This window comes from Synchiropus splendidus, chromosome 9 (genome assembly GCF_027744825.2).
Source record: "Synchiropus splendidus isolate RoL2022-P1 chromosome 9, RoL_Sspl_1.0, whole genome shotgun sequence".
Taxonomy (NCBI): Eukaryota; Metazoa; Chordata; class Actinopteri; order Syngnathiformes; family Callionymidae; genus Synchiropus; species Synchiropus splendidus.
In genome coordinates this window covers 9,762,878-9,776,953 of record NC_071342.1, presented here as the reverse complement: position 1 = coordinate 9,776,953, position 14,076 = coordinate 9,762,878, and the positions used below count along the sequence as shown (strand labels likewise).

Sequence of the window (14,076 nt, the reverse complement as noted above, 5' to 3'; positions counted from 1 at the left end):
ACGGAACGCTGCCAAAATGAAATCACTTCTAAGCTCTCAATCGAGTTTATTTGAAATATATTGGTCCCTTTCAGAGTTGTTCTGTTTACATCCTTTTCACTTTCCGGCTACTGAATTTCCCCACAAGAGAATCAATAGTTGTACTATAAATGAAAAAGAAATTCATGATGGCGTTACAAAATAAGATGCTGCCTTTTCAGTTGATGTAAATGCATTTAAATCTGGTGAAACACATACTTCACATCAGACTGTTTTCAGCTCTTCATACGACAGTGATTCCACAACAAGAAGCTGCATGCTCAAGAGGAGGCACACAAAAGCATGAAATATTTAAGTCCACTACGTTGATCCAAATTCTCCCCCGCGGAAAAGCCAAGTCTTAGATTAAAGGGAGAATTTGAATACACCGTGTTGATGCCAAATATGTTAAGACCCCAGTTATTTATTCATAGACTTTATCCGTCGCTGCTTCCTGCAGCAGAATGTATCGCTTGGTTTCGCCCAAAAGCCCGGGCAGCTGCTGTTTTAATCCAGTCTGGATTTTTGCAAGCAAATGCAAAGTAAAAAGTGAAAGAGTTTTTTAAAAAAAATCTTGGCCTCTTTTGGGACATCTGTCCCATCAATCCAATTAGAGTCTCGCCGGCACATCTTGCTGCAACAGGAATTCTGCGCCACCGGTGAATTCTCTGCAACAAATCGCCATCTGGTGCCGGTTGTGTTTGTGTGTGAAAGCTGCACATTAGAGTCAGCAAAGGCGTCCTGGGCGGCCATGTCGTCCCACAGGACACGCGTTTCTGTCGCACAAACTTGGACTGATGTTTCTCCACTGTCAACTGTGGAGTTGGGAGGATGAAACACAAGGTAAATATTTCATAACTGACTGGTTTTCTGTTTCATCATCAAGTCAAACTGGGACACAGTGGTATCAGCCGTAACATTATGAACATCTGCCTATTGTAGAGCCCTTTTTTTCCGACAGAACGGAGCTTCATGAAATAGTGCCCAACTTTTCTGAGGCCATTTGATGGCACTCTGAACAGTAAACGTTTTAACTTCAACTCGCATTACCAATGAATGTCATTTTTAAGCCAATAGCGCTACCCACGAAGGTCTGAAATTACTGCAGAACACTGTTTCATGAAGCGTCATCTGGCCATCACCACTTCTCACTGTTACAGACTGAGGTGGTTAGTACTAAGAGCCAAAATTCACAAATAAATGTGGAAACATATAAGGGAAAATAAATGTAGAAATATAATTTAAAAGGAAATAAATTGACGGTTGGATTCAATGTAAAAAAAATAAATAGTGGGTGGCAATTTATAGCATTTAGTCTCATTTTGTATGATCCATGATGGATGGATTTTGATTATGACCACTTTGTATGGTGTGGTGCACCTGGAATTGGTGAAGTGAAAGCTGTTCCCTGAGAAAGTTTATAGAGGATTATATAGAGTGTTGTTGGTTTCATTTAATCCTTTGTTTAATCCAGTTTTCTATTTATTTTTCTTTATTCATTGGCCTCTTTTCTAAGTGAGTTTGGCACTCCTGAGTTGGCAAGAAAAGTTTGTGTCTATATCAGTTACATAGCGACTTAATTTTTCAATGAGTTGGGCTCAGTTTTGTTTCAAAAATGAGAAAATCTAATTCCCCAAATTGAATTTAAGCATCGGCACCACCTACTGGCGCACTCTCGTCTGTGCACAGCTGCAAGACATGCACCCTTTCAAAAGATTGACTGTGATTACTCTGCATCTCTGGCCAGAAGCTGCTCAGCATCTCGATGTGCTGCAGGATGAAGGCTCACATGAAAAATGAGTGTTTCAGGTCTGCTTTTTATTAAGACGATGTCGCTGTACTCGTGGGGGAAATCCGAGCCTCGACTATCATCTCCCATCTCAGTCAAATAGAAACAGGAAATTGTGTTTGTGTGTGTGTGTATTAAAGTGTCAATCATGAGTTATTGCACGCCTCGTGGCTGACTCACTGAAAAGTCTCAACGATCAAAGAGGTGTTTTAGTTGGCGATTTGTGATGATTAATTGAGAGTGGCGATGACTGTTTTTCCAATCGGTGCTGCTGATTTTACAAGAGAGAAATGTGAGCTTTCTATTAGAGGCAGAGATGATGAGGGAGGGAGAGTGAACGCATGATACGGGAAGACGAGAGGAGAGGTGAGGAAACAAAGAGATGAGGAATAAAAGTGCAAGAGGAGGGAAGATGAGCTCGGCACGACCATGATGCTGGCGGGATTTAGGTGTGTCCGGTCTTCATTCATCTGAAGCGACGAGCACACACATGCGTTCACAAACCCAGACTGCGGAGAGCAACACACACACTCCCCTCTCCTCTGACTCCGAGGGGCAGTGACACACACACACTCTTTTACTCTTACACACACCCTGGTGAGCACATGCATTTCATGGTCTGGGAACTGGAGGATGCATCATGAAGGTAAGAGCACTCTGGTGTCTAGTTTCACTGTTGTCATGGCTTGGTCTCAACTCATCTTCGTGACTTGGCTTGAGAAGTTTTTTTCTCTTGTTTTATACCAACTGACTCAAGAAGTGTCTCCCCACATTGATCCTGGATTTTCCATTGGTGTAGTTTAGATGAGGCAGCGACTGTGCTTCTGTGTGTCCAGTTGTGTTTCCTGCAGCTGATGCTTTTTCTAATCTTCATTAAATGTAAAGCTGATAGTCGATGGTAGATTTGGTAATGAGATGGGTCATGGAATTTGTTGCCAAGTCTCAGATAGAAACATCACTTTGCCTAAGGAGAGAACTTCAAATGTGTCCCTCTTGATAGAGCTAAACGCCATGTGTTTAAGTTGTCTTTAAGAAGAAAGAAAACAAGTAATTGTCATTCATAGCACAACACAAATCCACAACCACAATTACCGTCTATATTTTGGTGTTAGTACCCCTCAAGAAAAAGCCTGCTGGGTCAAATTGCACTTACTTTGGAAACAGTGTCTGCCGCTTTCTGTGCCAGTGGAATCTGTGGATCTCATCTCTGATGATGAAGCAGCACGCTCTCTTCGTCGCAGCTGGTTACACCACATTATTCTTATTACAGCAGGGAGGCTGAATTTGGCAGAATTTACGCTCAGCTCCTGTTGAATGTGAAACGGAGAAAGGGGGAGGGGGGTGAGGGAGTTGCAGGGAATTAGATGAATGCAGATAAAAATACTGCCACGCTTGAATAAACAAACAAATAGTGATGTTGTTGCAAACACGACACAGAATTGGACTTCTTAACTCTATATTTAGTTCTACGTAAAACCGCCTAAGCCAACGCTTTCAATTAATCAACCCATAAGTGGGTTGAGGAGGACGTGAGCGCTTGTAGGGTAGAATAACACTTTATTGATTCTCTGGTGAGGAAACGAAGAAAGAAGCGATGTGGACTGCAGAGATGCAAACATTGCTGGGAAAGCAGTTGATGTTGGAAAAAAAAAAGCAATATCAGACTCTTACTTATTCTTTTTGAGTGTTCCATGTTCTAGATCAGGAGTCTGTAGTTCACAGCTCTTCCAACACTCTGATGTGGCTCCCTGCAGCGTCGGATATCAACGGCAGAATGGAAATAAAACAAATGTCATGGTTTTTGCTTCTTCGACATTGGTAAAAACAGAGCAGAATAATGTTTGTGCGTTTTCATTTGGTTTTATTTTTACCCAGATCTGTAGTGAGTCGCACTTGAGCGGTCATATACACATGGGGTGAGTCCATGTGGATTCATTTGCATGCAGAGGAAGTAACAGCAACTCATGCAATGAACTGGTCCCACATATCTGGACGAGTCCCAGCAGTCTCAGTTTGATTCCGCGGATGCAAGCACAGCCTATGGAATGATATAGCCCAGCACATCTGAATGAGTCTCTGCAGCTTCTTTTTAACTCGCGGAAGGCAAGCAGAACCTGTGGAATCAAACAGTCTGACACATCTCGATGGGTCCCCAGAGTTTCATTTTGGTTCAGCAGAAGTGAGCACAACATATGGAATGAAAGTCCCACACATCTGGACGAGTCCCTGTGGATTCACTTTGACTCTGGGGACGCAAGCTCAACTCAACAATTTTTAAAAATGGAACAATTAGGAAAAAAACTGTAATTGTGGTGAATCCCAGTGAGTTGAGTTCCAGGACAAAAATATGGGACTCCATACTGCTGAATGAGAGGCTGAATATAGGCTAAAGCCCTCCACCAACACTTGGACACGAATAAGCTGAGGCACACTCAAGAATTAGTAAACAAAAAATGAAACCATATGATCCACACACCACAGTTCACAGGACTCCTTTTTCCCTCTGGCACCTAGTGTACTGTATGGACCATACCGTAAGAGTAAGTACCAAGATTTCTTTGTTCCATTTGTCTCTTTGACTGTTGTAATACCTTGTAAACAATCATTGTCTTTTTCACCATCTTCCAAACATTTCAACTTGTCTATGTACTCGCCTTTTTTCATTTCTCCTCCATTCTGGCTGCCTTGCCTTCTAATTCTCTCACTCCATCTCAGTCTGGCTCGATTTCTGGCACCACTCCATCTTTCAGGCCAGTGCGACCTACTGAGTGTTTATCTGTGAGGACAAGGGCTGAGGTGGTGATGGGAATGAGAGACAGAGATAAGCGTGTGGTCATTCAGAAGGTATTGAAGCAAGCGCACAGTGGTGCCCAGTAGAACCTGAACCGGTGCCCATGGCAACCGAGCGACCGTCTGCTGCATGTTAGTGTCATTGATCCGCAAAGTCTGAGTTTACTGATGATGCTAGGTTGGAGACCTAGCAGGCGATTTGAATACAGTGATGGCAGGAATCTGGAGAAGTTCGGAGGGAAAGCTGTCGGAGTTTTCCCACCTGCTGGGATCAAAGCAGCTGCTACATCAAGCCGTTCGCTGACAGTGGTGAGCAACAGGAGGGGGCAGATTGGATGGAGATGAAGAATGGGTGTTAGGATGAGCCATGAGGCGAAGCAAACGCGTCACAGTAGAGAGTTACTGTGTTCAGTTGTCTCATTTCAATCACGTCAATAAGTCTCAATTTCCACTGTGCGCAATGTAGCGACTGACTCACCTTTTCATCTGGATCTCGCTCTTCCCTAAAGAACCTGCTGCGATCCAAGGCAGCTTGAGAGGTTGAATTCACAAGTGAAGCTGAAGGGAACCTCATGCTTTTTGTTATACAAGAATCTGGGTGGTGAAGACAGATCAGTGACACACACCTTGTACCCGACTCACAGGGAAAGCACTAAAGCGCACTTTCTGTTGGTAACATTGTCTTACTCATAGTAATGACTGTGTTTAACAACTCTGGAATCACAGCTCTCTCGACTCAGTAAAGTGCTAGTGTTTTTTCATTCGCTCAATCACATAGAAATATCAGTTATTATTAGTGGTGCATCGTTTTTTGGCTCATACCGATTTAAAGAGTAATAACTTTTCTCACCCAGTATAAATATAATCTTATTAAAATAAAAAAATAATAATAAATAATCCCCTTATTTTTGTCGTGTGATCTTCCGATCATGATGACATCATAAATCCCCATATTGGCACCGATAAATGGTCTTTACGCGCTTTCATGAAGAAATGATGGAGTGTTCCTTGTCGGACCCGTGACACTGAAGACTGTCTGCACCGCCGACGGCCGCCGACGTCTCACTTCAAAACTTGAACGATCAAATTGTCAAAGTTTGCTCCGTGGTTTAAATGTAGGCTTAAATCTAAATGCAGAATCAAATAAATGCACTTAACAATGCGAAGAGATAAAGAACTATTGTTGTCATGGAGCAAAGTAGATTTACTTGTAATTTCCCCATAGTAGAATAAAATAATGCAAAGGACATGGTGGTAAAATTGTGGAATCATGATAGATTTTTGCCTCAATGCCCACCCCTTTCTGGAGACATTTTGAAATAAAGCCGCAGATTGTTTCAGCAAATCTCATACCAAAACAGCAGTGTTCGCATCTACAAATTTTCCCAATTTAAAGGGGATTTTCTTCAGTACTTTTAACTCAGCACAAATGCTCTTCAGCCGAGGCTCAATTGGTGGTGTGCCTCAAGATCGTCAGTGAACGAAGTGAGCCGTTGCCTTAAGAGGTTGAAAACACTGCTGTCAGCAGAATAACTAAAATTTGACACAGGAAGTGGGCAAGGCAGCCAGTATACTGTAACAAGACCTCACCAATGAGAAGTAGGTATTGACAACTGACAAGATAGATGTTCAGAGCTAATGTGTGGAAGCAAACGTTAACACATGTGCTGGCAGTACCACAACCAGAAAGTCCACTCCAGTCGAGATCCCACTTCATGTCAGTCTGCGTTTTATGCTCCCCACTCAACAAGGTCAACAGTGGCGCAGTGAGCATTAGTTTCTCAAAAACACAGTCCTCAGCCAAAATGTCATTTGAAAAATGCCCATTCAACAGAGGACTGAAACTCCAAACCACACACACTCGGCTAATTCAGCACAGACAAACCATCCATCATCCTCCGCCAACGCCGCCCTGAGATGGCAAACAAGCGACGTCGTCCATAACATTTTGATACTAGAACATTAATTACGGGTGAAGCTTTATTACATTTAAACCAGCCAGGAAAAGATCATCTGGTACGTTTGTGTTACTTGATGAATGACCTGGTAGGGAACGCTGCAGGACTACATTAGCCCCGCACACATTATGATGTACGATGTGTGAGCACACTTACTTTCACATCTATTATAATGAGTACTCTGCAGTTCGTGAGAGAAATAGTCAAGCAATGGCAAGTATTCTCTTTTACCCATATTTATCAGTGTATGTTCCTACACAGTTTACTTGAGAAAAAATATGTGTATGATGCAGTTGTCAGATCATTTTTGTTTAAAGAATGGTTTGGGTTTTTGATTGCTGCGCTCTCAATTTATTGTTATACATTCATTTTATCACCATAATTACCTTTTTTGACCATTTGAAATACCGTTAATTGCAATAAGCTCAAAATGACAGCGGGTGGCAGTAGTGTCCCTGAACTCTCTCCATCAACACAAGCAGGCTAGCAAGCATGGGAGCATGCAGCACCACACACTGTGGCAAATTTTCAAGAGTTAAAGATTGAGATGGTAATGGGAAACACCATCTGTTCTTTGACATTTCCTGAAAATTTCACTGAAATCTGTTTTTGAGTTATTTTGCTGTAAATATTACCTTACATTCTTATTTATTTAGTATTCTATACAACTATAGCTGTCTTTTGGTTTGTCTTAATATTCATTATTCATTATATTTGAGTATGTGTCTATATTTTTTCTTTTCAAATATGTGTTTTGGTAACATCTATTAAAAATACAAGTCAAATATTTTCAGTTTCACCTCATATTCAACACTAACTTTGTTCCCCAAGAATGCCTTTGAATGCCATATTATTAACCATATCATTTATCAATCGTGTTTTTTTTGTGTCAATTTAAGCATTATTCAACAGAAATATTGGTTCTTTTCTTTGCGGTTCTTCATGACTGATACTAACACCAGCTTCTTCCCTGAGGAAACTGTCAGGGACTGTATGACATTAAACGTTTCTCTGTGTCCTCCAGCAAACTTTGGCATTTAACTCTTGCTCAAACTGACATGCTCCATCTTTATTTGCCCCATTACATTGCCGGTGGGTCAGAGAGAGTCACGGAGGAGCACAAAATTAAATTGCCGGTCACACTTTGCTCCGTCCTTTCACCTTTTAGCACAGGATCATCCAAAATACATCCTCGGCAAGCCCCCGCAGTGAGAGGAACATCAAGGCCGCCGCTGTCAGGGTTGTAAAGTCGCTTTGGTCTGACTCATTGATCCATTATCTGACTGTAGTTTGAGCAAATCTGAGGCTTTGCAGGGCTGAGTCAGCAATTTCTATTTTAAATATTACTGAATTGCAGGTTGGATTTCATCAATCGAAAACTGTATAGATGCAAATTATGTTCCTGAAGAAAACCAATAACCATATCGCAGCACATCAGTGTGAACATATGGGATCAGACATATGTAGATATGTACATGTAGCAGTCTTTCACCAGCTGCATGAAATTGCCAGTAATTCTTCTTTAAAGTTGGATTGGCAGAAACTCTTTGAGACCCATGTAGGAAATTCAAGGATTACTCGAAGGGTGGAGAAAATTTGGAGAAACCAGGTTAAATGAATGCAAAGTTGATGACTTCAAGTGTCAAAATGGGATTGAGAAATAATCTCGTATGTGATTCATGAACATCCTAAAGCTATCTAATGACTCCCACTGCATCTGCTTTGCTCATGAGTGGTGGAGTACTGGAAGTCAAAAGAAGAAAAGCGAAACTTTGAATAGTTTGAATTGCTTCGAGCTTGTCTCCTGCACCCTCTCCAGTGCTACTGCCACCTGCTGTATGGAACTTATTCTAATGGTATTGGTAAAAAAAATTAAAAAATTGAAATGTCAAAGGGCCATTCTCGCAACCATTGTAACCTGATACTTTGCGAATTGGGAATGTTTTTACTTTACTGAGGGGGGGGTCACAACACTTGCTAAAAAGTGTGGAAGCAGTCTTGATGTTGGACTTCATTGCAGCTGCAGTGCAGATATTGTGGCGGGGAGCTGTTCATCTTACTGTCCCTGAGGCCAATACGTTATTAGGTCATAAAAAACAAGTCTGACTTTGACGCAGAGATAAAGTCACAAAGGTCCACTCCTGAGCCGCAGCATGTGTGAATTCAGACGCTGATTCTCCTGCACCTCTCTTTCCTTCTGCTCTGAAAATCGCCTTTCAAGTCACTGAAATGACATACTTGTCTGTCACTTTCTGCGCTTCTGCTGAGGCGAGAGTCAGTCGATGGGTTACTCCTGAACAGACCGTTAATGAGATACGCTTCCTCTGAGTTGTCGAGTACTTGTGTGTGTGTGTCGAGCTACACAACCATGCGGTGCAATTAAACATCCTGCTGATCCAACCAACAACTTAATGTGCTCTCGTTAACACAAACATGGAGACGGCAGGAAAGCGGGAACCAGTCACTGATAATCGGAGCTGAGCAGGAGGGCAAGCATCTGCATGAATGGTGCGTTTTTCCTGTTAAGATGAGAGTGTGGTGATGCTGGTGAGCTCAACACAAGCACATATCTCAGGAGGCGCTACGGCAGCAGCTGTGTTTGGCAGGAGGTATGCAGTTTGTAGCCTGTAAAATCTTCAAATTCCACCTGATGACCTGATTTATTTATGTATTAAGAAGCCACAGTTAGACACTTTGCTTTTCAATGTTGAACTGAACCTGTGGATGAGCCTGAAATTTGAAATCTATGACTAGTCAGAGATCTGAGGCAAGACAAAGAGCGACAGCAGCATGATTGTTTAAGGCTCAGATCTCATCATGGAGGACAGGTCTGTGATGTCATGTTAATGGGACCTCAATGGATTTATTGATTTTGGGGCTCCGCTCGGATCGCTGGGCCAAACTGCTTGGCACAGTCACAAAAGGAAGAGTCGATGATGAAGGAGTAAGACCACGTTGTTTAAGACGAAGGCAAAGTAGCGACTTTAAACAATGCTTTTTATGTCTTAAAGCCACAATGTGTAACATTAAGACATTAAAACCTAATTTTCATATTTTCTGAGATGTCAGGTTTCAGTTTGAACAGTCCAAAATCCCAGAGTCAGACTCTCCAGCTCTCTGTTAAACTATCCCTTGGCCTCTAACTTTCTTTGGGTGAGCCGCCTCGAGGCATGTTCTGAGAGTGGCAACACTGCCCCAACTCCACCCCCATTGCAACACTTTACGGCAGCAGGTCAGGGCGACCTCAGCAGCTAGCTGAGCTCCTTTGTTTACATCATAGCCCAAGAATGGAATGACAGAGCAAGTGTCAATATAGGAGATGCATTTACAGCCTAGCAATAACTGCGTCTCACAATAACTGAGAGCTATGAAAGGCTTTTCTTGTGATCCTGAAGTGGCGATGTTTCTACTCAACTTGTAAGTGAATTTTGTGTTCACTGCTGTCTCTGTTGTGTTGCCAAATTATTAAACAAATGTCTATATGCTTGTTGTTAGTATATAAGTGTAGTATATATGTTTGCAGCAAAACAGGTGAACTGCCGTGCTAATACGAGTGCTAGATATACTTTGTATATGATGAAAATAGCTTTTCAATTAATTAATTGTCAGCAAAAATGACTTGCTGAGTTATCGATGTCTGCTGTTTGTCGTGTTGCACTGTCGAAGCGTTCAGTGAACGCTGGTGAGAGACACGACAAGTGCCACATTTCATGATCCCTGGCAATTGTTCTGGAACCGATGAAGAAGAATGGTTTATAACTCTGACGCCTGTTTTCACAGTCAACTCGAATTAAACGTGTTTTCAGCATGTTTTTCACGGAAGAATCCCGTAAGAAACATCACAATGACTGATGTCGGTTACTCGCAGAATTGTAATACATTCCATAGTGCATTCCAGCCAGACATGTGAAGGAGACAGACCTGTGATGATACTGCATCTTACAGACAGATTTATTTCTCATAACTAGATCATAGTATTGTTGTTAGCTTGTTGTTTCCAATTCAGTAAATGTTCAAACTTTCCCCGTCTTTCTGAAACGTGACAAGACAAGTTTTATTGTATGGGTCCGTCTGTCTTGCAGCTGCGTCGGCCTCTTGCTGCCTCTCCTCACTTACACTCACTTACCAGCGGTGCCACCAAAAGCAAATATTCTCAAACTACACATAGCTGCTTTAAAGTCAAACTATTTGTGCAGTACAGAACATGTGGGGTAAAGTGGTGTGAGTGAGTTTACCAGCAGGGCGTCAATAATGGACCTTTTGAATTTATGTGGAGGGCCATATATTATTAAACGACTGGCAGTGTGTGGCCCTTGGACCTCGCGATTGGGATGCCTTCTTAACATCATCATACACTTAACACTCCATTAAGCAATCTGTCAGGACGGAGTCTGGGAGAGTCCAGTTCATTTAGGAGACTCACCTGCTCCTCTATTTTGACAAGCGTCCGGGCAAAAAACTTTTCACTTGCTGAAAGATCTTTTCAAGTAGTAAATGTTTGAGGAGCAATGTCAGGTGTATCGTGAGCTAAAGACCCGGAGACCAATTCAACCCCCTAATGTTTCATAGGCCACAAGAGAGTCAAATATCTTGGATGATGTTAAGAGTGAATGTATTTTTGCGGCTCTGGTGTTCCAAAATCAGGCTGTTTTTGTCCCCTATGATGCCAATTCCTGATAAAGAATTGCAAATGCCCAATGAAGTGGTCACTCAGAAGATTAGTTAAACGTTTGGGACCGACAAATTACATTTATTCTGCATTTGTAGGAAGGACCAGCTGCTCCCAGGAGAGTTTGGGTTTGATGACAATAAAAGACTTTTAGCCCCTATTAATCCTGAGGAGTAAATCTGACACACATCTCTGATCCGCACCACATTCATGGTCACTCTTCAGTAAGCAGTTCTTCATCTGCATTTTGTATTATTTTTTTTCATTACAGAAACACCACTACCATCCTATACAATTGGATGTTGTGTTTTCCCAGTTGTAGCTCCAATACTTCTGCGCCATTTTGTCGTGTGTTCACCGCATATTCTCTTGCATGGAGGATGAGCTTATAGATTGGTGGTGAGATAGAATCTTGTGTTCGAGATTACTGAGACGGATATAGCAGTAATCTTTTTTTAAGAAAATCATTCACTTCTGAAATATGATTATGTTTGGGACATGATGAAAATAATGCCTCATGTTGTTAACTCTGTCATGGGCACATGGAAATATATATTTCCCTTTCAGAAGAGGCGTAATTGACATACCTTGTAATCAGTTAGAGGGTTGTTGTGTTCCCACCACACACATACCCTGTAAGCCTTCTTAATCCTGTTTATTTTGACCAGTATAGAAAATTCTGACACTCCCGAACACATCATAGACATGAAAGTGATTTATGTAGATCAGTGCCTCAGTTGAAAGAGAGAGAAAGAAATGAATAAAGGCAGCAAAATCCACTCCCGCGGATCAGCCCAAGCAGGTAGCGCTTGATCTACGGTGGCCTGAAATTGACAAAAACAAAGTCTCACTAGAGGGGGAATCATGAGAAAGGATTAATATTTAAAAAAGAAAGTTATACTTCACTTCAAACATGTGTCAGGCCTGTGACACAGATGCTTTTATAGTAGACCATTATAATCATCGTACCACCATTTCTCAAAAGTCACTTTTGCTAATAGTTTTTATGTCCCTCACTTCTGAAAACAAACTGACAGGTTTGCATATAATCCACAGCAAAAGTGCACCAAGCAATTACGACTTTAATAACAAGATAATCATCTCAGTGGAAGGAGCTCATAACAGTGGAGCTACACAGACTGGCCCCTTGCTGTGATGCTAATTTCAATAAACACGCGCCTGTTACGCACATCAGGGTGCTCCTTGAAAAGATACCTATGTTCCACCGCACAAACACACAAATCACAGCCAGGCTCTCTGGATGAGACGCTCATAAGTCAGGGTGCTTGTCAGCTAGATTCCACTCTGGCGAAAACAATGTCGCTTGGGATTCATCCTGACACTGGCGTTTTGCAATTGAACTAATAAATTACGGCTTCTTTGGCTATAGAGTTGTCGCTCTCCTTGCACGACTGAAGGATTGCTCGATAAAAACAAGCCAACGGGCTTCAGGATCGGTCCAAGAGGGACTGGGAGGCGGGGTGGGAGATAGCAGAGAAGGAAATTGAACAATGCAATGAGAGACGGGTCCCAGGTGAGCGGGAAGTGATGAGTTTTTTTGTGTGTGTAGGCTACAAGGTGCTGGACTGTCAGAATAAATTCAGGAAGCTGGATTCTCCTGCTGTTACCGCTCACTCCCACACATGTGATTGAGGGACTGTCTTTTCTCAGTTGTTGACCACATTAAAGTGAGTTTCAGAAATCACTGAATACATTGAAATAGATTTAATATACTGAAGGCACGCTCAAAATATTGCATTATTATATTGCATTTTTTCTAGACTTTAACTCTAGGTGAGTATGCTGGCACAACTCTATTTTACTTTTATCTTTTACCTTTTTTTCTTTCAAATGCTATTTATCGTCGTTAGTATAGTGTTATTGATTTTACCTGAAAAATACATTGAGGGCTGACACATGGATCATATTCAGATTTTACTTCCACTCTAAATATTATTTGCCCTAACTTGAAAAAATGTTCCATATTCTCTCTAATTTCAAGTCGGATTTTACAGTGTTTTTTCATAATCTTGCTCAGTGAATCAATTTCTCTCAAACTTCCCTCATTCTAAAACTAACTGAGAGTACCAGCATGTACTGCAGGACCAGGAGAGCACTCTGGCTTAGATATTATTCAATCTGCATAGGATGGTGATGGTCCTGGGATGGTGGGTTCCATCCTGGACCTGATGAAGCCCCATCTATTGGTTCTGCAGTGAGGAGTATTTGAATCCTTGTGACAGAAAATAAAAACTTTTTTACAAGTAGAATGACACTTTAGACCGCCTCTTGAGGGTTTACAATACAATATAAGTACAGTGTCTGGTCTTAATGTTTTCACAAGTTATGTACAGAAAAGCGCTGAGGCAGTGCATACCTCTATCAAGAATTGTGTTGGCTCCTCACAAAAAAGGGCCAGGATTGAAACCTCGGTTGCAAGTGTGAAAGCACCAGACCTAACCACCAGGCCACCAGCATTCCTTACTTCTCAAAACTGTCATCAGAAGTTGGTGCGTGAGGCAGTGGTGCCTATACTTGGTCAGGATAGACTCCAACCTTCCTGTGATCATTAATTTCAGAGGGGATGCAGTCAGTGGGCTGCAGAGAAGTCTGCAGGATAAGCCTTTAAAATATTTATCAACATGGATTTATCACAGCACCATAATGGGTTTAGTAAAATCATATCTCACTGACAATAACACATTCATTGTTTAGACAGAAAGACTTTTTTGTCCGAATTAATCAATTGGTATTACTTACCCGACGAGCGGACATCCGTCACACCAAGACATTTCCCTGGGACACTTATTGAGGACAAATGATGGCACAACATAACGTTACTGTCTCATCTG

General features: G+C 41.8%; 1 protein-coding gene across 4 annotated transcripts in view; it reads left to right on the top strand.

The window, feature by feature from the left end:
• The window catches only part of LOC128765354 (inactive phospholipase D5-like), a 44,599-nt gene that overhangs the window by 4,250 nt on the left and 26,273 nt on the right, over positions 1-14,076 (top strand). The window contains exons 1-2 of one of the 4 annotated variants that reach the window (XM_053876053.1): positions 2,202-2,453; positions 4,322-4,347. The exons of 1 other annotated variant lie outside the window; for it this stretch is intronic. In XM_053876053.1, coding sequence (XP_053732028.1) covers positions 2,441-2,453; positions 4,322-4,347 — 39 coding nt within the window. In that variant the 5' untranslated portion in view covers positions 2,202-2,440. Of the gene's footprint in view, positions 1-749; positions 862-2,201; positions 2,454-4,321; positions 4,348-14,076 lie in introns of those variants that run through there. 2 more of the 4 variants (XM_053876054.1, XM_053876055.1) reach the window with 2 other exon arrangements.